The sequence below is a fragment of the Ahaetulla prasina genome, chromosome 7 (genome assembly GCF_028640845.1).
Source record: "Ahaetulla prasina isolate Xishuangbanna chromosome 7, ASM2864084v1, whole genome shotgun sequence".
NCBI classification, from domain to species: Eukaryota; Metazoa; Chordata; class Lepidosauria; order Squamata; family Colubridae; genus Ahaetulla; species Ahaetulla prasina.
Genome location: NC_080545.1, coordinates 70939965 through 70965730, shown reverse-complemented (window position 1 = coordinate 70965730; position 25766 = coordinate 70939965). Strand labels below are relative to the sequence as shown.

Here is a 25766-nt window from a genome sequence, read left to right as displayed (position 1 = left end):
AAGGCCCTCCCTGTGAGCGCGCACTGGACATACCGGACAATGGGAGGTAACTGTCGGCAGCAGTTTAGGGTACTACTCCAAAAAAAGTAGTGTCATTAGTTTTAAAAAATACACTTTTCCCAAAAAGTTTCCACAATTTTGGCCACTACTGTAAGTTGCTCTAATTATCAGATACTGAGTCCATCTAGTTGAAAGATTCCATTACTAAAAGTTTAGAAGCAAAAGCAATTCCCACCAGCTTTATTTCAAGGACATAAAACTGCATGCAACAGTTGAAACAAGTGATCAAAAGCTGATACAACTCCTATAGTATAACATTAAAGATTTTAATACATACTTACTATTAACAATTGTTAACAGATTCAAGAGATCAAAACTCTGAATATGCCACATACAAAACAGGCATTCTTTCAGTCTAACTTCCTTTAGCAAAAAATGACTTTTATTGTTTTAGTTAGCTAGGGTTTTTCCTATTCCTTGCTTCTGGAATTCACCATTACCACCATTGTCTAAGCAGTCTTTCCACTCAGAATGTTTCTTAGGTCAGCTTGCATGTTCAGAATTTCCCCAGAGTTTCTCAATAATATGTTAATCTGACAACTGTACCCCCATCCCACCCCCTGTATGTACTTCATGGCCGACTGCTGAGGTAGAGGAAATATTTAGAAGCTATTATTTCTGCCAAAGGAAGTGTCGAAAAGTACCGACCCCATTTTGTGTGACCCTGTAACATCTACTTAGACCAGAAGTAACTGCAAAAAGGACTCAGTCAGAGACAGGCCTTTCATAGTACTAACATCAAACATCTATGGTATGTTGATTAAACCTGATGGCTGGGGTGGGAAGATTATCAGTTAGCAGGAATCAAGGAACCGTTTTACTTGACCTGGGCTGAAATCTCTTTCAAATACTGGACTTGCCTATCTTCTCTATCATCTGCCTATCTAATGGTTTCAGTCTTGAACTTTTATATGACACTATTTATATGAATGCAAGAAAGAAAAAATATATAATTTATCAAGTTCTATACAAAGCCAGTAACGCTACTTTTGATACAATTCTGCGCAAAAAATTAGTGCTTTTTATAGTATTGCTTTTAACTTCTAACTTTCAAAAATCCAGTAAGCAAAAAAAAAATAATAAAAAAAAAATGATCATGACTTTCAAGCATTACACAAAATAAATTTTGGGAGGATTATATAACTCCATAACGGATTATATAACTCCGTTATATAACTCTGTGGTACGCAGTGCCCTCTCTGTGGGCACGTGAGCCGTCACCCCAGTTCAGCTCTAATCTGCATGCCAATGTACCTCCCTGGCCAGCTGGTCATCGGATCTCTGCCACGCATGCATGGGGCACCCCCGGGGAGGCCACACATGTGGAGGGGCATGCAGTGGCGCGCATGCATGGGGTGCATGCGTGGGGGGCACACACACTTTGAATTTTGGGGGTTCGGCCACACGCTTTGGGCACTTGGTCTGGAAAAAGGTAGCCATCACTGATATAACTCATTATTTTGCTTAGACTTTGAGTACAACAGAATCTTAACCATCTATGCTGGGCTGGTTAGGGTTTTTACTGTATGTCTTAAATCTAGACTTGTTTCTCATAATAAAACAGAATTACAGTAACATCCATCCATCCATCCATCCATCCATCTTTTGCAGTCTTGAATGAAAACACAGAATCCAGTAGATGGTGTTTCTCTTTTATTTAAAAACAGTGCTTCATTACCATTTGCAAAGGATGAAGAAAGACTCCACCTCCCTTGCTTAGAGTTTATAAAAGCCAGCAACATGATCAATAATTTATACACATGGATAATACAAAAAAAAAGAATAAAAGCTAAAGAGCTAACTACTCTGACCTTCACAATTCCAGCTACTTGATAATAATAAGAGTAACCCAATGAATACTGTATGGTTTGAAAGCTACTGTACAATATGATACTTGAACAGGGGGAAGGGGAGGGAATAGGGATGTTAGATTGCCACAAAGTCCTGGGATGCAGCTACTACTTTTCCAGAGTCAGTCAGAAAACAGGAACCTGGTCAAGCATCCTGGGCATCCTGGGGAATGATCCAAGGAGAGGGGAGCATCTAATTACAATGCATCCTATGTCCCAAAAGTACCTGGCAAGGAAGAAGTGCAATAGACATTGCACCAAGAGCCAAGCCAGTTCAGGGCATATTAGATCTTCTTCTGACAAACTCCAAGTATTACCAAGTCAGCTTGGGTGGTCAGTAAACTCTTGTCATCTTGGGACTGCCCTACAGTTCTGCTTCAACTTTTGTCATCATGCCAGGGTCATGCCCCAGGTATTTACAAACAGAACTCAAAACAAAACAAAAGCAAAACAAAAACACCAAATTAAAACCCAGTAAGATTACTTTATCACTTATTGAATTCCAGGCAAAAAAGAGCTGCCAAAACGGTGACACATCACTCTACTGAATATATAGACTAAATTCCTTCACAGCTGCTTCTCAGAGCAACTGCAAAATGCACTTGAATATTCTGCTCCAAAAGAGAGAAAACCAAGTACGAGGCTTCTGATTTTCCTTTAAAGAAGTCAATAATTAATTGACGTGAGGCAGACAACAAGTCATAATGAATACTTCAGTGGACGGCTTTAAGAAAAAATAAAGCGGCAGCAAATCTGCTATTGCTAAGGAGCAGGCCGTTACTCAATTTTCATTCTTGTTAACAGGCAGTGTTTAGGTTCTACAGATCTAGAAAACCTCACAAGTAGCTTCTAATTGTCCAAGGCTTGAAGTATCATCTGAACTAAATAACTGCAGAGGACTACAGTGTTTCTCCACCTTCATGGCAGTAAGTTCTGCAAATTGAGCGCTTTTGAGTATTTGCTTCTCAGAAGAGGTGCCAAGGATACAGTCCAAATCTTGTCGTTATATAACCAAATAGGTAGGGAAAACAGCACACTGAGGAAATACCCTAAAAATATTAATAGTTTAACTCTGACTACCAGCAGACAGTTTGCCTCATTAATTGGAGATTTAATTTCATTAGACTGCAAATAAAAACCTTAAAATAGGGTGGGTGAATAGGAAATGGAGCAGAAAAGGTTGGGTTGACAATAACAATAACATCACCCAAATAGTGTTTTATGCAACAATGCAACAACAACAACAAAAATCAAGTATACTGGTGTATACTACAATCATGTTCAAAATTATCAGGAGAAAATCAGAATAAAAACACACACAATGTTACATTGGTTATTCACTTTGTCCATTAGCAATTTTGCCTTCCTATTGTAAAACCCGTTCAGACAGTCAACACACTCGTAAGCCTCTTCTCCACCCCACCCCACCCCACCCCACTCCCCACTGCAATGGATTCCTCAGATGCTAGCATGCTGGAGAATGACATGCACATTCTATTTCCCAGGCTGCCTGCACACTCTTTTGCAGCACAAGACACATCCATCCCAATCTGGTCTTGAAAGCTGAAATGTCCTGCTATATATCTACTAGACATCTGTAAATGAAGGTGGTTGAAAGAGGATTTGTAAAGCCTTGAATTTATACTACCACCTATGAAGATGTTTCAACTGTTCTAGAAATCAGAGGGTAAACATTATCTTGCTAAAATCTTGCTTTGTTGCAAAGTTAGTTCAGGCTTTGGAAAAATCAAGAGATAAGGTATTTATAGGAATAGTGTACTTCATCACATATTTGTGTTTCACAAAGAGGCGAGTGCTTTGTTCTTTTGTTTTATAGCTAAGGAATTAGACTACAGACATTTCTTGACTAAAGATGCCTTGCAGGGCTGGTTATATTACTCAGGTGACAGCCAGGGTGACTTGAGTGTCATTCCAGGAATAATCTGTAAAAGGACTCCACCTTTGTCTTTCATGAGAAAAAATTAATAAAAGTATGCAACTTGGAGGATTTATCAAGATTCAGTATTCAATCTTCAAACTGTTAAAAACAAAACAAAAAACGTTTAGTCCAAGAATTGTGTTACAGCTCTGCAGATTGTATCTTTTTCAACACAAGATTCTTTTTTTCACAATTGTAATTCACTGTGGAAGTCTGATGTGTCTTATTCAACAGGCAGAAGCAAAATAACATCCTCCTTGAGATGAAAGTAGCTGGAAAATCTGTTCTTCCTTCTTCATTTCCACAATTTTGTGATAGCTGTAATATTCCTATTCTCTTCTCATTTTAAGCTGGATATACAAAACAAATTTAGTAACTGTTACAGCAGCTTGTCTTTAAAAAAAGTGGCCAACAGTCTAATAGTTTAGTGCCCCTTTGCTCAGATAAATTGACTCTTTCATTAAGATCTCCTCTTTAGCAATCCACACAAATCTCTGGTAAGCCACAACAGAACACAATGGCAGTGGAACTAAGGAAGCATGAGTTGTATATGACTGGAACAGTGTACTTGTGGGATATCACTGAAGGTTTTCAAATCTCTTTGCCCATTTTGCCGTTGTTGTGGAGCAAAAGATAATAGGGTTTCATCTACCCGACTGCCTATTTCTAGTTGAAAAGTCCTCTGATACTACTTTCGTGTGATAAAGAAACAGGGAATTGTGCTTTTGTAATGGGTATGGCTTTAGAGTTATACTACACAAGATGGTACACTTAATCATAGCCAAAAGTCTGAGATGATGGACTTTGAGTTAAATCTGTGGGGCATCTGCAGGTGTTGAAAAAATAATAATGGAAGAGTACAAGAATAAAAAAGGATCCCTTATGCTATTCTAATATCTATAATTAGTGGTAAAATATTTGAGACCCTTGGTTTGCTTATCATCCAATTGCATGCGTTATCAATTTACAAGACTTTCAACTGTAGTAGAAGAAAGAGTATTCCAGGAAGATATTCCAGCATGGGACAATCTTCAGGCTTAAGAGTTTTCTTGAAGCCCTTTTTCAATTCCAAACTGGCAGTATTGACTCAATTAAGCAGTTTGTCTTCAGACGGGCAACCGTTAAAAGACTCTGGTTACAAATCCGAGTAAACATTAATTATGCTTTTATATTATGTTTGAAAATAGTTCATTTCCAGATACCAATGCTAATACAAGCATGGTTTCCAAATTAGTGTTATGACAAAAGGAAGAAAAAAATTCCCCCCAACCCCCACTGCTTGCCTTACTTTTCTGGTCCAGAATGCATTTTTTTCTTTTCATGCAATTTTTTTTATAACATACTTGCAGCAAAGCTAACTACCTCAGGGTGAAAAAGGAGGATCTTGTACAGTGGAGTATCAGAGTAGCCCTGGTGCAAGCTTTTTTCACAATCACCAATCCAGAACCTCAGAATATGTAGACCTTTGCAATTAAACTCTTGGTTTTTCTAGAGAAAAAAATATTTCCATCATGAATCCAAATTCAACAGTTATTTTCCCAAACATGCTATTCCATCAGAAAAGAGGTAAGAGTGGGAAGAGAAGAAAACCAAAGCAACGGAATGATTAAAGTAAAGCCATGGTAGATCATAAGAATTAAAGTTAGGAGTTATGTATTTGTTACATGCCTTGTCCTCTAAAAACCATTATTAGATGAAGTCTTTGGGCAGCTTTGAGCAGTTTTGTCTTGAAAATTATAAAAAATCTTGATGCTGCTGGAGCAGTCCTGAGCCCATATAAGTGCCAGCTGGTGATAAAAGAGGAGGGTCTTTGTGTTTCCAAGGAGCATGCAGGTTCCAGCTGCAGGCAATCAACATTTCCCCCATTCCCACAGTAGAGGGAGCTCTTCCTCACTATTCTGGCTTTTGGGCATCAGACCCAGCAAAAATATCTACATATTCCTGACTACCTTCCATGATATTGAATACTAACCCTCCTTAGCACTAGTTATCTCTTTTTGTGTGATTGGTAGGATAAACTATGCATATATAGACACAAAATGCATTATGTTTACCACAGTTAAAAACAAACAATTGAAAAAAAGATCAAAAAATGCACAATCTTTGGAACAAAAGAATTAAAGGCAGAAATTTAAAGGAAAATACATATTTAAAGAACATAGTGAGGTATAAAAAAGTATTTCTCTTGTTTTTTTCTTTTGTTTTCCTCCTCTTCTTGCTATAGAGTTCCTCTACTAGTAAATATTGCAATAGCCAGGCCTCATGAACTGGGGGGAGGGAGCTGTCCCACTTGCAGGGGGGGGCTCATGTAACTTCAGTAAGGGGCAAATCGGCTGTAGCCACCTCGGTATAAACTTGCCTGCAAAAGTTGATAAAAAAGAGGAAATTTAGAATTGTTTTAAAAAGAACAATGCATGTAAGACCATTTTCCCATGTAACCCATGTGTGTGGTTTAAGAAGCTGTAGAATGTCTTCTTTAAAAAATGTTTCCTTGGACTGACCTCAAGTTTGGGTGTCTGAAAGCCTGGTGACATACTTGTCTTCTGGATCAAGAATGTTAATCCTAGATCAGAGGTCGGCAACCTGTGGCTTCGGAGCCACAAGCGGATCTTTGGACCCTCTGCCATGGCGCCCTGTCCCATCACTGGTTGGCCTTGGCCCTCACCCCTTATTTCTTTTTTGGACTCCAGCCCAAAACGGCAGGAAGCAAAGGCTGCCTTATGTGCAAATATGGCATGAAGGCAGGTACAGGGGCGCTTTGGTCCTCCTCCCCTCCGCCTCTTGTGACCCCCTGGCCACTTGTGGCCGAGCCAGAAACGTGCGCACGCACAGGGAGACCCTCCTTAAGGAAGCTGCTGCCCATCCTGCGTGCGCCTTTCCTGAACTTTGGCGCTCAACTGAGAAGAGTCTCCCCATTTGTGCACATGCTCCCGGCTCAGCCATAGCTGTCCCAGGAATCCTGGGAGGAGGAGGGGGAAGGTCACCAGAGAGTGCAGGAGCGAAGCTGCCTTGTACCTGCCTTCACGCCACATTTGCACGTAAGGCAGCCTTCACTTCCTGACACTTTGGGATGGAGTTCGCACCCTCCACTTGGGAGGATGGCTGAAGAGCTGCCGGGGGTGGGGGTGGGGGTGGGGGATGACATGGCAAGGTGATAGCCAGAGTATTAGTGCAGGAGAGAAGCGCGTCCTGTTAAGACCCTCCTAAGAAGCAGCCGCCTAACCCGCACATGCCTTTGCTGCACTTTGGCGCTTGCTTGAGGAGGGTCTCCCTGTGCGTATACATGCTCCTGGCTCAGCCACAGCTGGCCAGAGGATTACGAGAGGAGAGGGGAGGAGGAGGACGATTGCCCGAAGGGAGGGGAGGGAGGGAGACACACACACACACATACACAGAGAGAGAGACATAGAGACACCCAGAGTGGTATGTAGAGAGGGGGTGAGAGAGGGGGAGATAGGGAGAGGGACAGAGACACAGACACAGAAGGAGCGGGGAGAGAAGGGGAGATAGGGAGAGAGATATAGAGAATGGTTTTGTGGCTGGGTAGGCATGGCCGGGGGTCATGTGACTGGATGGGAGTGAGTGACATCGAGTTGGCCATGCCCACCCAGGTTTTGTGGCTCCCTGTGTGGTTTTTTTCTATAGGAAACCGGTCCAAGTGGCTCTTTGAGTGTTTAAGGTTGCCGACCCCTGTCCTAGATTATCTCTAGCAACCTTTCTCCATGTTTTCCTTGAACTGAATTTCTTTTTGTCCCTTGCTCTGCAGTTCTTTTACTGTTCTTCTTTCTAGCCAATTTCTTCAAATTTAAAAACATGAATCTCCTGCAACTTATCCTCAGATTTTTTAAAAAATGCAAACCAGGAGATCTGTAGGCAGACTGCTCTAAGATGATGATAACATTTGAGAACATTTAACTTTCAAAATGAAAGTAGCCAGATCCAAGACTTATTGCTTAGCTTGCTAACAAAATAAATGGGATTAATGAACTCCAAGTCCTTCAGCACCAGTATACTCATTACCAAGGTTAAAATCAATTATTGGCTTCATTAGTTTAATTTGTAATTCTTCATTAAAACAGAAACCAGAACAACAGCTCTGGATACAAACAAAAGAATAAATTATTCCATTTGATGTTAGAATGCCAATGTACATGACTGGAATATGGTAATAAATCTCTGACTATATTTGAGATCAAGCCTGGGAATAATATTATGTGTAGATTTCTCTTCCACTTTGGTGATTTGACCACAACATTTCCTTTACAGTGGGACTGTTGGTTGGTGGGATGGTGGCATTAACTTTCTCATATCCTTGTCTTACTTTTCTATTATTATCCTCCTATTCATCCTATCATGGTTTAGCAATTAACCAGTATGCTGAATACACTTTTTATTATAGAACCTCTGAGACTATTCAACCACCCATACTAGTGTAGACAATACAAGTGATCATTTAGTGACCACTCATTCAGTGACTGCTCAAGCTTAAGATAGTGCTGAACAAGTAGTTAAAACTGGTCCTTACTCTTATTGCAGTTTCCTGGAGTCATGTGATCACAACTTGCAACCTTCCCTGCCAGCTTCTGTCAAAGTCGATGGGCAAGCTGGCAGGAAACTGCAAGTCCCAGTCAAGTGAAATCCTTGGTTAACAATGTCAACAGCTACTGCCGGAACTACCTTTCATAAGTGGCATAGCAACGGTTTTTTTTTAATTATAACCATGTTGCTTAATGACAGATTTTCCAGTCCCAATTAGCAGCGTTAAGGACTGCCTGTGCTTCTTCATAAAAGTACAAAAGGTAAAAGAAGAGAGAAATCCACACTTACCACAGCGCCAACTCCATAGCTAGCTGCAGGGGCAAGAGCATGGTAAGGGTCTGCTGTGTACACCCTGCCGTAACTAAAAAAAAAAAAAAAAGGGGGGGGGGGGAGCAAGAAAAAAAGTCACTTCAAAAGGCTTTTCTCATCAGAAGAAATGGAAAATCTATGAACTTCCTGGCTCCACCTCACCTCTAATTACTTTTCCTCCATATCTAAAGGACTTTTTAAAATCTTACTGCATCGATATTCAATTGGGCTAACCCCAAGTACTCAATTTAATACTTTGAAACAAAAAGGCCTCATTTTAAAAGAAGCATGTTTCACATTATGGTGGTGGTGCTTGGGCGTGGGAAGTGTCATAAATGTGTGTTGAGTTTTATCCTGGAAAGGTATCTTTTGTATAATAAAATTTCACAATTTTAGATTGAAAAACATATAAACCTATACAATTTATATTAAAATTGAGACAGCTGAAACTGATCATCCCCGGGAAATAAGTGTGAGTAATTCTTGCAGGAAAATAAGGCACCGATCAGGCTTTCCATTTGAAAAAGTGCTCAGATAGTATACCAAGTCCTTTTAGGTGCAACTTCAGAAGTTATCTATTATCGTTGTGCCAATAACTCCAAAGAAGACACTGGAAGGTGTTTGAAGATGAAAGAGCAGTACAAGAATGAAAGTAAAATGTACCATACTTTCATGCAAGGCTTTATTATGTCACTCCTACTTATGACGCCTATCTGTCCTTAGATATAAGGCTTGTCATAGAAAGTGTTTTCGCTGCTTAGCCAGTGTACATAGCCTTTTCACAGGTACAAAAAGGGTTTCTTTCTCTCTTATCATTAGCTTAATGACCAAAGCACCAAAAGGCAAGACAAGAAACAATGAAGGGAAAGTAACCAAGGACACAAGCAACCTAGAACTGAGGAGAAATTTTGTAATGGTGAAAGCAATCAACCAATGGAATAGCTTGCCTTCAGAAACTGTGAGTGCTTCATCACCGGAGGCTTTCAAAAAGAGATTGGACAACCATTTATCTGAAATAGCTTATGGTCTCCTGCTTCAGCAGGGGGTTGGATTAGAAGACCTCCGAAGTCCCTTCCAACTTTATTATTCTATGTTCTAATGGTTATGATTCTAAAAAACAATTATGCTAAGCTACACAATAACTCCCAGAGACAATTGTATGTACAAGTCGATGATGTTTTATTTGTGTGTCCATAGATTATTGCCAAAATATAAAGCATAGTGAAATTCATCTTCAGTGAATTCATTTCTCACAATTTTTAGCCATTTTCTCTGGGCAGGGCACTGGAGGGGGAAAAAACCTGATTGTGGGGGTTATTGGTTGTGCTTGAAAACAGTACATATTCACTTAAAAATACCAGCAGGATTATATATTGCTATCCTAAAGGCAAACTACTCTGTTTTGTCCACAGACAAGAACAAGGTTGAATGCTGATCCTGATGCATGACTGCTATCTCTTTTGGAAACAGATAAACCTTAGTCATATAACAACTTTTTTCACTCAAGGTTTCCTAGCCATAAACCTGGAGGTCATGCTTTTGGCATTTGCAGCTAGGACACATACTGAGGAATATGAGGAAATGTACTGTACGTTTAAAATGGTGTACTCTCCAGAGACATGAAAACCACGGCTTTCCTTACATACCCATCACTGTAAGCTGCTGCAGCAGCTGCAGCAGCAGTGGCTGCTGTTGCAGTAGCGGGCTGCGCATATCTGTAGGCTGCATATCCACCCTGCAGAGGAAAAAAAGAACTGACTTTATAGGTATCTTTCTCCTTAAACAAAGTGGACTGATCTACACAACACAGGTACAGAGGAAATGTTTCAAACTGCATCATCTCCCATGTCATGTTTAATTATGAAAGCATTCCCTGATCCTCATATATTTTGGTATCTCCCCGATGCATTACCTGATGAAATCAAATGGAAAAAGCCTATAATATTGTAGTTCTTGTAGGTCAATTTATGAACAAGAATATCAAAAATAAAGATGCTAATACATCTCTTTAGTCCACCCTGATCATAATCAATATAAAAAAGTCTACTGGAGGAAAACATTGTTACCCACCAGAGTTGTCCATAATAAATCTTCTAAGAGGTATAGCCCTAAGAGGGCTATAAATTCAAATCAAACACCCACACAAGTTAATGTTTAGGAAATGAATTCTATATATGGAAGGCACATTAAAATGAACTCTCCAAAGCAGATATAGGTCTCCAATAATCTAAGTACCATCTTCCTTCCTGTATCTTCTGTCCTGCAGTTTCTTCCTTGCCAATTCCTTCACTTAATTTAGAATTTAATGGCTTTAAATTCACTGCTGCATCATGATCTTTTTTTTCTTGCCAAAATCTCTGTAATAGCTCTTGTCTGATTTTGTACATCAGATTGTAATGCTTAACCTTTAAGAGTCTTCGTTTAGGTACATATGGCCTTCCCTTTTATTTTTGTCCTATGACTGGGACATCATAATCCTGTCTCAGTAAAAGTCAATCCTCTTTGTTTCTTACATTTCCTACAACGCTGGAAGCTGCCTGATGCTCCTTCCAGTTTTAATTATTTCCTATCTATCATTTATTTTTAAATAGGAAGCTAGTGTGGTACAAAGCAACAGGATCTGTCTTTTTAAGAATGCATCTTGGTTTAAAAAAAATTCTGGGCTTAAAAGGAATTATGTAAGAAACCAGAAATGATGGGTACCTACCGAGGGATTTTTCTTTGGATAAACATAAATGTGCATATATGTATGAGTTGTAAACTTTCTTATTTACTTGGCTCATGTTTACCTTGGCAGCCATTTAGTAAATGGGCAAGCTTTCAAAACAGTCATTTTGTGAGAATATTCATGACAAGTTCTCAAAATTACAAATGTGCCCTTTTCGTCAGTCTGGCACAGAACTAACTTTAGTGGGTTTGCCTTAAACATAATTTTTTAAAGAAAGAGCTGTGTTCAGTTATTCATACTGCAGAATAACCAGCATGTTTTAGCTATTTTATCATTAATATCCAAAAACTTGTTTCCTTTTAATTTGCAGTTTATCTGGATGCCGGAAGAATGAATTTATGAAAGAGTCTTGTTTTGGTGCTATATCTATCATATTGTTGCTTAAAGAAGTGCAATCTTTATGAAAAGAAAGCAGATACCTGCACATTTCATTGTAATTTCAAGGTAGAAATACTGTAAGATAACAGTATTACAGTATAACAGTATTACAATAACAAGCTTCAAATTGTAAAAATCCTGTGCCTAGAAATTTCATCTCATTTAACATATAAGAGGCCTTCACAGACCAAAAATCAAGGCAGCAAATAATTATAGTCTTGAAATTATATCAATTAACAATTAGGTTTAAAAAACTGTGTTAAATTTTAGAAGACTGGATATTTTAACTAGTTACCAAAAAATACAAAACCTGTAAAACTGAATAAAGATTCCTCTGAAACTCAAAAAAAAAAAAAAAAACAACACAAAAAAAACCACCACACCCCTCATATTCAGCAAGCCAATCTAAATTGGCTCATTGCAGTATACCGTTTTTCTATTATTTCAGGCCCACAAGGAATTATCAAGAACAGGAATCAGCCTCAAGGATATACAATCCAGAGAAGTAATTTTTCCCTTCCTCAATTGTTGTTTCAACCATTAATAGTTGTTGTATCAAGTAATTGTAATTACTATTCCAAGTGCCTGGTTTAATTAATTTTACTAAGTTCTGAATGTAGAGGAGGAGGAATCGGGAATGAAAATCCATAAGTGTTAATGGCATGAAACATATTGTTAAAACATTACTAATACAAACCAAAAAATAAATTAAAAATAATAAATGCAGAAAGAAAATTAAAAAGAAAAAAATAATATAGTAACGGGGAATCTGTAGCAATTACTATAGAACATTGAGGCTCCTCTTTTTCAAAAAGAATAGTGATCTTAAAATGTCTATTCTTTAGAGCTTTTTTGGAAAAAGGGCAATAGTAACTTATAAGGATCTGAAATTAACCACCACTTCAAATCTCTTCTTGCCACAAAATGAACAACTGTTCTAGTGCTTCTCATAACAGTCTCTATTCTGGCTTTGTTTAGCTCTTTATTAATTTCATTCTATTGAATGTTAGTAGCTGAAGAAGAATTTTATTCCAAGGAGCTTTGCTAAAACAAAGCATTAGACATACTGGCATCCTTTTTCTTGATTTAAAAAAAAAATCCAGATTGTAGAATTTTCAACATATCTGATATTCAGGCATGCTCAGATGCATTCATCTTGGTCTTTGGCAACACTGATTGCTGAGCAGCTTGTCTCATAATGTGCCTGGTGTGCTCTATTCCCAACATAATTTTTTAAATTTGACATTTGAGATAATCAGCTGAGTTCAACCCAACTGTGAATATGAGGACAAGATGCAGTTTGAAACTAAAGATGTTTTTTTGCCCAATTTAAATAATTGTAACTTGCATTTCTTACAAAGAAAAAAAGGACTGGAATTAGGGTGGGAAATGGTATAACATTTATTAATTAAATGAAAATGAAAATAAAACTAAGCATGCTGACATTTGGAACTAAAAAAACAACCAGCAAAGTCACCACGTTCAGACTCATATTGGCTAGTTCTATCTATCCCAGCATTCTCTTGGGACAGCAGTTTTGCCCTAGGCTCTACCACAAGCTCAGTGAAGTACACAGCCTCAATTACTAGAGCGTGCAGCCACAATGACCTGCTATTACATAAACAGTCAGTCACCACTGGAGTTAACATTCCAAATCTTAAACAATTCCCATGTACCCCAAAATAAAAAAGAAACCTCCCACCCTAGCCCTGTCCCACACCACGAATGTTAATAATTACAACAAGCAGTAACCCATCTGTTATATCAGAGAAGGGAACAGAGACTCCACTGAGAGATTTCGAGCAAGATGTTAACATTTCTCAGCTGACTGCACAACAAACAACAAAAAAGAAAAAAAATCATTGGAAAAAGGAAGCTAAAAATAGCTGATGTGTATTTTGGGGTAAGCAGGCACTGATACAGAAGTGAAGTTATTTAGAAAAATGGATGCTGTATGTAAATGAATGATCATATCTATGTGATGAAACTTGTGTGTTTTTTGGATCTGTATGCACAAGACATTTAACTGGGTCAAAGAGGAGCTGTAGAAATATCTTAACTAACTGTGGAAATGAATTCCACAGTTAGTTAAGATTGTTAGATTTAAACCTGAAGCTAAACTAATTGCAAACTATCAAGGCAACTGGGTCATCTATTCCTTCTTTCTCTATGCATCCCACTTTATCTTTTTGCTGTTTGGCTCCCACAACCACACAGGGATGGAAAGGGAGCAGAAATAGACTAGAATAGAATAAGATTCTATCCTATTCCTCCCTCACCCTTCTCTGTGTGTATGTGAGAGAAAGACAGCAGCATGTAATATGAGGTGGTTAAGGAAACATAAAATGATCACTCCTACTCATCAGCAATTATGTGTTCCTGGCACATGGGATTAGTCAATTAACCAAAGGGAGCAGCTGACATCAGCATGATGTCATCTGAACATGTTCATTAGATCTACATTACATAAAATCAAGAAATAGAATCAAAACACATTCCTGACAAACGAACATGGACATTTAATTATATCAGTAGACAATGTCTGCTTGAAAATTAGCAGATCAACTTCAGCTACAATAAGAAAAAGCATAATGTATACACATTTTTCCTCAATTTACAAGAATTTTAGATGTATATGAAACAGATATACAAATTCTGATATAAGCTTACTCCAGAAAATATTTTTGAAATGTAAAATTTTAGGAACTCCTAATTTGCCCTGTCAATTTATTTAAAACTCCATGGAGTAAGTCCAAGCTACTTATAATATCCACAGTTCCTGCCGCTTTGGCAGAAGAGACTTGCCTACTAACTCATATTTTTCCTCCCTTCCCTGCCTTCCATCTGTTTTAGATTTCTCTGCACCCAATCAAATATTATTTAATTCACTACAGAATATTCTGGAATTTAGCAAGTTTCTGTTAATCGGTACAAGACAGAGACAAGGACCAGTTGTTTCATCGTTATCTATAACTGGACAATAAAAACCCGTTTCAAATCATATAATCTTTGTGATAGGTGTCCCAATTTTTTAATTATTTAGACTGAGTTTTTCATTTTTCACCTTGAGTGGAATACTTTCTCAAGAAGGCATCATTAGGCATGTGATGACGGATTCTTTTGTCCTATAGGTAAGGCAACCCTGAGGCTCTGTTGCAAATAGAAAGGAGGAAGAGGTTGCTATAACATGGCAGTGATCAAGTTATCAGAAATAGCCAGATAAAGGGAAGCGCCCTTCACTGCACAGCTGTCTATTTCAATGTGGGGCAATGAATTAGAACAAGGAGTATCCAAGTGCTGCTTTACTCACGGGGGAAGATGAAGATTAGTTTCATTCATTTTGTCTGGAATTCATTTAAGCTTGATATGTCTCAAGTGCTGCTATAAGCCTTTTTTATTAACCTTTCTCCCATCATATGTAGACTTGAAGAGATCTACAATATGCAACAGCTTTCCTATTTGTATTGTCAGCACAATGTTAGACATGTACTGAAATGAAATCTACTGCTCTTCACAGGTTTTGTAAATCAATGGAAATAGCAGGTATCAAGGTAAACTATAAACAAAAATATACCAAAACATATCTGATTTTATATATTCCAATAAATGGATAAATATTAATAAATGGCTTAAATATTTTTTCAATAATGCACAAGTTAAATAAAAATGTTAATGGGCAAGATCATACCACAGGGGTCAGCCACCATTAATATGGAAACCTATTATCTATCTATCTATCTATCTATCTATCTATCTATCTATCTATCTATCTATCTATCATCTATCTATCTATCTATCTTTCTTTCTTTCTTTCTTTTTCTTTCATTCATTCATTCATTCATTCATTGGTTGCCCATCCTACCACAGGATAACTTTGGGTGGTTAGGTTGATATTCAGTTGCATAGTCCGTCCCAGTCTAATAATGATATATTGTCAAGGTTGTCTCTCTGTGCCTGGATGCTCTTAGAGTCTGGATGAAGAGGAAGAAGAGGATGGCTGTGAATTCAAGAACCCTCCATTTTCAGGGAATGACCATATTTAGTTCCAGATAAAATTGATTTTCCCAAGAATTAGCGAATCTATATTAAGGATCCTCCTGGAATCATATGTTTTGCTTAAAGAACGAATGGCAGCCATGGCCATGATGGACTTTGCAGATTTATCTAGTGTGCCAATTTCATCCTTTTCTGGGTTGAAAAGTTTTTCTCTTGGTCATCTCTAATCTGAACTATTGCAATGAGTTCTACATGGAGCTGCTTTTGAAGATTATTTGAAAACAAAGGTTGATCCAGAAGGTGGTATATAAACTGTTTTGCCTATATGACAGCTCTATGTCATCAACTGCACTGGTTATCAGTTGACATCTAGATATAATTCAAGGTGTTGGTTGTCACACATAAAACTCTGTGATTCAGGGCCTAGACAGCTAAGGAATTGTCCTTTTCCTCTGATTACCTCCTCTGATCTCACAATACAGCAGGAAATGAGGGGAATTAAAAATAGGACATTGCTTGAAGTTTCTCTTTTTGCTCTCAAATAACGGACAAGGTTTCTTTCCAAGATGCAAGTTGAACAAAATATGCTTACTTTTCATACAGTAATCACAACTTTGCCAGAACATTTGCTCCTGTGTGACAAATATATAATGCTGGAATGGATAAATTTCTACTTCATTTAATATTTGCAGGTGCCGATTCATAAACTTATTTCTGCATCAATGTATGCATGTTAAAAAACTACTATACATTTTCATATGTTTGGAAGCTTTTCCCTCAAAGTACTGAGTAAACACTAATCCTAAATAAATACTTTTAACACCATAAGACATGTGCTTAGGCATTTTTAAACATACCATCCAATTTGAAGGTTTGGGACAGTAGATTCAAATGTTGAAAAGAAAACAAAAAAAATAAAAACGAGGATCCCATCTATTCTAATAGACATAGATTGGAAGCTCTTAAACATGAAAAAGTAAAATCTTTCGGAATATACTGAAGAATATATTTTTATATCTATAAATAATAGCAAGAATTCCTCTTGTTGTAGCAACTAAAAAAATACCCTGTGGTCATAATAATTGCTACTGACCATGTTTCTGATCTGTCAGCATTTATCCAGGGAAGACTAGGTCACACAGAAAATGTTTTGAGAGAACTAGCTTAAGACATAGTCAGATGCAAGATTTAAACTCTCTCAGGAGACTAAATTTAAGAGAGTCCCCCCTCCCCTTAATGATACATTTTTGGGCTGCAAAATATTTTGCCAGAGAGTAAGTGTGTAAAAATTGGCATAGCACTCTTATCATGTTGTGAAACTCCAAAATATTCACCACTGTAGTGCCTGGAGTTTAGCATATGGAAAATGAAATAGGGAAGATGACCTAGTTTTTCCAATAGAAGAGAATATATGGAGCTCAAGGTTGAATTGTGGAATTCTTGGTGCTTCCTGAGTTTGCAGACATTTCATTAGGTTAGGTTAGGTTAGGTTAGGTTAGGTTAGGTTAGGTTAGGTTAGGATAGGATAGGATAGGATAGGATAGGATAGGATAGGATAGAATTCTTTATTGGCTAAGTGTAATTGGAAACACAAGGAATTTGTCTCCGGTCATAAGCTGTCAGTGTGCAAACAAGCAATAAGTGATAAATCATAATCATAGTCATTGTAAAAATACATTCATCATAAACATCATGAGTGCTAGTGAATGTAAGGTTTGCTTCCTGTTTATATATAGTAGCTTCTTCTGCCAGAGTTGGTGGGGGTATTGTTTTCTCCTTGGTAATTCTGACTTGGTAGAGTTGGCTAATGAAACATCTGCAAATAAACAGTCACGCTCAGAGAGCACAAATATTGACAATTTTTATTCTATCACAAGCAAGGTAGGGATAGGGGAGATTGGGAAAAGCCCAGCTGTGGTCTACATTTTCCCCTTGGTTTAGTGATATGGAGAGTTGGAGAAAGCATAGCTTGCAATCGCACAAAACTAAGATCCCCCACGTTAACTGATCTCCGTTAGACGCTTTATATGCTGGACTCTCTCAAACTCAGAAATAGCTGGTCTTGCAAGCTGGAGAGAAAAATGGATCCAGGGTCAAGAGTTCTCCATTCAAGGCAGAGTCCAGGATCTGCAGAGTCTACACTTCTGTTTCAAAAGTTTAACTTGCAAAAACCTCTACTTTTGTTCCGTGACACCCATGAAACATTATCATGATACTCTACATTCTGCCTCGTTTAGAAGGTGGTATCTGCTTATTATTGAAAGTTACTGTATTTCAGAAAATAGTTGAGAGCCAATGATTTCAGTGTTTTTTTAAATACCCTGCAATTAATGTGTTCACTTCTGTCTTCTCTACAATAGTTTATTTATTTTTAAAAGCACAAAGCATAGAACTAGCATTCCCAAGTTTTCTTTCAAGAAGGCTAGCATATATGCTTCTAAATATGGATAAGAAATACAAAAGAAAAAAAAATAACACATGCTTGTATTATGCTTGTCACATACACAAAAGTTTCTCAGAGTTTGCTACCTACTTATGTTTGGAAAAATCTTCCTATATGTTATGGGATTTGTGCAGCACTGAGACAAATGAGAGTTTTAATCATATGCTCACAAACGTATCTTGGCCTTTTATTTTTCTTTTAAAAAAGACTCTGTTCCCATCTCTAATTGGAACTGTTAGTATTAATTCAATTTTTTTTTCTTTATCCCACTGCAATCCACAATCTGATTGGTTGGCAGGTCACACTGGCACTCCTACCTGAGGTATTTTAGCGCTAATGATTGGTTCCTGTAAGACTATTCTATAACAGAACACAGGAAGAGCAATTCAAAAACACAGCTGTGGAGGGAAACAATCAGACACAAAAAAACCCAGCAAAGGGCTTACCAGCCTTTTCTTTCCTTAGGATGCAAGCACATGTTTCACCAAAAGGTTGGTTCCTTTAGGATGACTGCTTTTGTGAAATAAATAAACCACACTAGTGGAAGCTGTGATCAAAGCTGTTACTTCCCACACCTACCCTATGCACCCTGGGCCTGCATTTTTAATGCCAGGGAGCAATAAATCTTTAGATTAGAAATAAAGTAATTAGGAATATTTGCCCCAGAAAAGAAAAGGAAGACACGGATAAGAAAATGATAGAAAAGCAAAAGATCTAAGCAGAGACCACTATTTTTTCTTTCATATTGTCTCAGTTCCATATTTTGCTATTAAACTGAATTTCATGGGAACTATTTTGTTTAAACCTTCCTTCATTCCTGCTTTTAAGAAATGCTTTCTTCATTCCTCCCACAATAGTGACTTCCCCACAGAGGCAAGAAAATGAATTGCTGGTGAATTATTAGAGAGAAACAGCACCCATTTGATTCATGCCAATTAAAGCAGCAGAAAGCAAGATGGCTTAGAGTTACTGACCGAGATGTTACTATTATGGTTCACTTCAGTTAGCAATGAAAAGCAATGGGGAAAGTTTAGTTTCCCCATTGAGAGATGTATTTATTCTCACTAGTCTCAAAGAATGAAATATCTGAATATTTTAAAAATTATAATTTTAAACCTTAAGTAAATATCAAGGCTATTTTGCAATAGGGGACATTGTCCTGGAGTTGGGGAACTACCCAGCTGGATGCTTCTTATTATATTGCATTAAAGCACAACTCAAGGGATGGCCTTCATTTGGTTATATTCCCATTGCATCTCCTCTCATTCAGCGGTGCTGGGGGAAGTGAGAAGAACAGCTATTTTTTTCCCTACACAAATGGCATAATGAAATCCAAACAAGGTAGAAAAGTGCACAAGCAACGCCTATAACAACTTGAAATAAAATTATAATAATCCTGTTTATTAGGCAGAATATCTCCCTAACTCAAGGTTCTGCAAGGGAAATACTTTTTTTAAAAAACTCATAAAACTGATAGGCTAGGTTCTAGAAGCAAGAGAAGATTGTCCCACATATTGTCTGCATCATATGTCGTTTAAAATGAAATAGCTTCAATAATAAGCATATTACATTCATTATATCATCACAAAGATCCCATGTGTTCTCTTCCACTGACATCACAATCAGAATTATACTTTCAATTAATTTAGTGAAGAGTTTTATTGCCAGCTGGTATTTTAGCCTATCTAACCAATACATAAAGTATTCTCATTTATTTATTCCTTTTGACCAGAAAATAGCTACAGATTTCTAGGTAGTAAATAAATAGTTTTTAGTTGCCTCTATGTTGTTTTAGAGCCTACATTTGTTAAATTCTAATGAATTTGATGACTTCCTTATGTGTTGGATTGCAGTTCCTATAAAACTGAGCCAGCATGGGCATGGCCAAAGTCAGTGTAATTTGGAAGGCATCAAATAGGGGAAACGTAGTATAAGGACAGCTGTGAACTAGACCAGCTGATTGAGAGGATCCAAGAAAATACTCCTTTAAAGTTAATTTTTTGACCCAGGGGAACAAAGTAAGGAGATAATATATCATGATCACCTTTAGGGGATAGTGTCAAAATGCTAACCAAAACATTTACTATTTATTTGTTTATTTACACTTGGGTATAATATTTAACATGTTGTAAAAGGCCCATACATTCACCTATAAAAGTTTGTGGACCTTGAGTTCCCTTAGTCTCCAATGCCTACATAAATTTTCAAAGATCGAAAGAGAAGAAAGGAAATGGATAAACAAAAGGAAGTGTCTGAGGCAAGATTAGCCTTTTTATTTTGGGTAACCAAAGTATGCCAATTAAAAGAGCAATGATGGAAATTTTCATTTGCTAATTGTAATTTAGGCTGATTAGAACTACACCATACTTTTGTGAGAAGAACACTCAGTATATTGAACCTGGCAATGGTCAAAAAACCCAGCTCAGGTTTGCACTGAAGGTCAAGTGCAATAATAAGAAACATGCTTGCATTCTTTAATATATAATATGTACATATATATATGTATATGTATATACAGGGAAGAAGAAAATTAAAGAAAATAATATTTTGAAACACATAACTAAACCAAAAACATCATCATCAACAAGAAGAACAGCAACAACAACAGTAATAATTTAAAAAAAAGGCTGGCTTGTTATGGGTTGGAGATGAGAAGGCTCCAAGTGTATGTACTTACATAGAGGTCAGCACCGTAAAATCCGTCCTGGTAAACCACACTGCAGAAAATCCACACAAAAACAAAACAAAACAAAAAAAACAAAACAAAAACAAAAAGAACAGAAAACACATTCCGGTTATTGAGGACGGCAGCATGCACATGCATTTTACACAGGCAGGTGATGTATGAATCCATAACCTGGGCTTTCGGGCAGGAGCAAATCAGCAGAGTTTGTGTTTGCGCACGCACGCTAGACAGCTCCATGTCATCTTCCATGGCATGCAGGCGGGCAGGGCAGAAGGGCAGACAGTATGCAAAGGGGGGATGGGGAGAAAACAACCTTTATGCTGTACAATAGAGTGTTGTTGTTTTAAAAATTCAATGCTTTGAAAAAGAAAAATACAACTTGAGAAACCTCGACTTTAGTTATTAACCTGGAAAGGCTTTAATTAACCCTCTAAACAAATGAATCAACTGCTTTCATGTAACGGGCTCCAAGTAGAACAAGCAAGGTCATTGGGAGTAGTTCATCCAGTGCTGGGGTCCACCTAGATCAAAAACACACCAAAAGTTGTGTACTCATCTGCATTTTGCAGCCTTGTGTGATCACTTCTGATATCCATACATCACCTATTTATTTTTTTTTACATTAGACATGCAATAAGTTTTGGCCGATCACACAAGCATGCAAATTATGATTATTTAGCATCTAAAAGTACTGATTTATCCTCAGAGTAAAAACCCACGGATCATTCAGTTCTGATCAAAGTAAGCAAAAAAAAAAAAAAAGTAATAAAAATACCCACAATGCATTGCTTTCAGAAGCAGAGATCATGAGCTAAAAGGGTTAGGTAATTGATTCAAGGCTGCAGAACTGGAAAAATAAGAAAGGGGAATCCCTAGGTAGATAGCAATGATACATTCTACGGAATGTACCTAGCTCCCTCATGTCGAATCTAATAGCTACTAAATAGTTTGTTCTAGCACATCCAGAAATAAATGAACTGTGAAATTACTACAACTTATTAGAACCTTTCATAGAGCAATGTGCTTTGTGTTGATAGGGTAAAAGACAAGGGAAAGATAAGAAAGTAAGAGAGAGTTTGCCACAGCCCTGGTTATGAATGCATGCTTTGCACAGCTTTCTGTAACTTTAATCATTTGATAGATGAATGCTAAATCACTCATATTAAAAAGCATTAGTTCCCCATATATGAGAATCTTGTGTGTATGTATCTGGCTTACCAGTTAATGCTATCACAGGCTAGAAGACAATATTACTTGTAATTTTTTTCCATATGCCAACTGGAGTGAAAAATGATGCCAAGCTTCTCTCACACTGATCAGAACACACCCACCTATAGGAAGTTACAAACAACAAGGCTAGGATAGCTTGGCTATAAATTTGCTTTATAATCATCAGATTTCTACAGTGATGCAAGCTTAAGTTATTAAACTAATCATGCAGCATTGCACCCCACTTCAATTTTAAACTACAAAAACATAGCTGATCAGCATAAATATACTTGATGAAAATTTACTGTAGGAAACTGATGTCAATTTAGCAGGGAGAGTGTGCTGTTTATAATATGGATATAAAATATTGATTACAATGGAGAGGCAAAAATGGGTATCTTTTTTATTGGGGTGCTTTGAGTTTATAACTCCTGTATTGTAAAATTAGATAGTTTGTAAGATGAATTTCAGGTTTCGCAGCTTACAAAAGCTTACAAAAACCTTTCTTGTTATTAATTACGTGGAGAAGATACAAAATATTTACTTGTATTGAGCTGCTTTGCAAAGAATCTTTCCCTTTATCATATACCAAGAAAGTATGAACCACCAAACCAAGCTGGTACTAGACTACAAGGAATTCTATTCCCTTCCTCCTCATCTTTTAATTTTATCTGAATTAGGACTTCCCTTAATAATAATTTTATTACAAATATAATAATAAATATTATAAATATTATAAATTTTATTATACTTTTATCTGGATTTGAACTTCTATTTTTATTGTTTCAGATATATATATATATTACAATTTTAATGTTTTATGGTGTAAGCCATACGGTCATTTTGTTATGAGATGGGCAACAAAGAAATTTAATAAAGAAAATAAAAAAATATTTATTAATAAATTAAATAAAAATAAAAATCCTGAAAAGAGTAAAAAAGGATAACGGGTTATCCTGAAGATTATTTTTGAGAGGAACTGTCTTCAACTGAAATATTCAATTTAAATCCCATTGGGATTTTTAAAAAAATGCATAACTCCAGTAATTGTTTTTTTTTTTCTAGGAATACTTTAGCTGTCACTATTAGGCATAATTACAACTAACAATTTTAGTTGGAAGTTTATAACTTACTATATCTGGGTATCAACAATTAGGTATTAAATGGTATTCCATGAATGGTATGTGATTCATGGAAGCTATCACAGCATTTCTATCTATACAAATCATGGAGGATGCTGAATGCAGATACATGTCACTTAATATTGTAGAACCATAAAATATATTTCCATAAACCATGGAAGAAGCGGGCATACAGAAAATACCATATTTTTCGGGCTATAAGATGCACTTTTTTCCCTCCTAAAAGAGGCTGAAAATTTGGATGCGTCTTATACTCCGAATGTAGTTTTTTCGAAGCTTTTTTTCAGCCTAAGTGAAGAGACTCTCAGCTGTGAAGTTTTTTTCATCCCTAACAAGGCGCTAGTGAGTGAAGCGATCTCCGTGGTTTGCCTGCTTTTCTCATTGCTTCTCTCTCCAAAGATCAGTTGTGTTTTAGAAGCTGTTTTTTATCCCAAGCAGAGAATAAAAACCAGCAAACTAATATGCTGAAACTGACCAGACTAAGGATGCTAGCCAGGTGAATACCTGGTAGGCAGATTTTTTTTCGTTATTTTTCTCCACAAAAACTAAGCTGCCTCTTGTACTCCGAAAAATATGGTAACTAACCAGTAACTGCACAGTGTTTGTAGCCTGAAATGCTAGGCTATTTGGTTACTAAGATTTTATATCAGACCTAGCATAATCTGGAATATTTCAGCAAATAATCCTCCCAAATTAATGTATAATTCTAATTAAAAGAGAAGAGATCAGAGAAACAACTCTCTCTTGATATTTTCCTTTCTACTTAGATCTGTTCCAAGAAAGATTGGAACCTAGTCTTTCATTTTTAATACAAATGAAATGTTAGAACTAAAACTGGCAACAGAGATTACTGGAATGTTGTCAGTCTTGAAAACATACTTAAAATAGTAAAACAACCAATGCCTTGAAATGATAAGAGCATTGCTAAGCTGTATTTTACTGAAACTATTAAAATCTAAGGAAGCAATATGTTGCTTATTCTGGTTTGGGTTTTTTTATTCTAGTTTAAACAAAAACTACTAATTTAAACAAAAACTATTCTTTATTACATGTCTGCTCAAGCTTTGTTTAACCCTTCTCAAAACATCTCTAATCAAGAAAGCAAATCCATTGTGGGTAACTATTCTGTTCTGTTCTGACCAATTTACAATGTATAATGAAGCTAACAAACAATGCTTATCAGTCTGGGTAATTCAATGAAATTGGACTTCAGAGAACAAGAAGTAGCCTCACTCCACAGACTCTACACCTTTCAGGAAACTCTTTTAATAAGATTATTTCTTCATTTTTTCCCAGATTATTTTGGGCTGCCAAAATATTGTTAGAAGTTAGAACAATTGGCACAGCATTTTTGAACACTTTTTTTTTCATTGCTGGGTTGCCAATTTAATGAAACTTTCTTTCTGGTCATAAATATAAGATTTAGATTGCCTTTCCCAAGTATGACAGAGTGCAGAGCATTATAGTGTTGGCACCTCCTGTCCCTATTTTCAATCCATTGAATGTACTATTCTGAAGATCACTGCTGGATGGTTTTCCATCCTTACCCTGGGTAAGCTGGGATGGCTGTTGGAGGTACTGCTCGTACCGCACCATACACTGTCCTTCCTCGTCCTCTCAGATGGGCTCCCCTAAATGCTGCCGCTGTGGTGGCTGCAGTTGGGTAAGGGAAGCTGGGTACTGTGAAGACAGACAGACAAGGAAAAATATGAGAAGAATCAGTTCCTCTGCCCAGTCAATTACAATCATATTTAACTAGGCTTATGCCCAACTCCAGAGAGGTAGAATGTTCAGCACCTATCCTGCAAAGGAGCATGCTTAGAGCTCTGAAACCCTCCCATATCTCTTGCTGTGACATGGTCCTGAAGGAAAGGTAGGGTTGCAGAGAGGCCTGGCATGCAAGGGATTAATGTTGTGTCATGCCTTCTTCACCACAAACTGGAAACTATTTCCCCTTGTCCTCCACCCCATTTTGATAATGCCATGCAGTCTGGTTAGAAAGTCTGAGAAGCACATAGAGTTACTACTAATACAGGCAGGTAATAACTCTTCCATTTACTTGGAATGGGAGTGCTTAAAATGCTTTTTTCATAAACAGCTTAAACTGTGAATTAAGAACATGTGTGTGTATGTGTATTTCTCCTTCCAACTCAGTCTTTTCCATCACATGTCATTTAAATATAAAATGACCAAAACATCCTAATGAAGGCAGCCATAATTAATGAAGAGGTTTACCAAGTTTCCCAAGAGCCTACCTTCTGGCAAAGGTGACCATTAAGTGGTTCCATCTATATTGGGCCCTGTTTTATTACACATCATGCTGGAGTAAACTGGCCCAGGGCAAAAATGATATTGAAACCTCAGAAGGTGGCTGGGAACACAATATAATAAAGGGATACTTAGATGGCACCAGTCAGTCACAAGGCAAAATGAACCCAAGGTGCTTCTAGGAGCATGCCACAAGGGGGCTTGCAGTGGACTCACAGT

At 37.2% G+C, this 25766-nt stretch overlaps 1 protein-coding gene across 11 annotated transcripts in view; it reads right to left on the bottom strand.

Annotated features, from left to right (window-relative positions):
* Positions 1-1698: 1698 nt before the first annotated feature.
* The window catches only part of RBFOX2 (RNA binding fox-1 homolog 2), a 230781-nt gene continuing 206713 nt past the window's right edge, over positions 1699-25766 (bottom strand). For 5 of the 11 annotated variants that reach the window (XM_058191231.1, XM_058191228.1, XM_058191236.1 and 2 more), the window contains 5 exons: positions 24827-24959; positions 18560-18602; positions 10344-10432; positions 8677-8749; positions 1699-6208 (listed from right to left, as the gene is read on the bottom strand). In XM_058191231.1, coding sequence (XP_058047214.1) covers positions 6164-6208; positions 8677-8749; positions 10344-10432; positions 18560-18602; positions 24827-24959 — 383 coding nt within the window. In that variant the 3' untranslated portion in view covers positions 1699-6163. The other 6 variants (XM_058191237.1, XM_058191229.1, XR_009156132.1 and 3 more) reach the window with 5 other exon arrangements.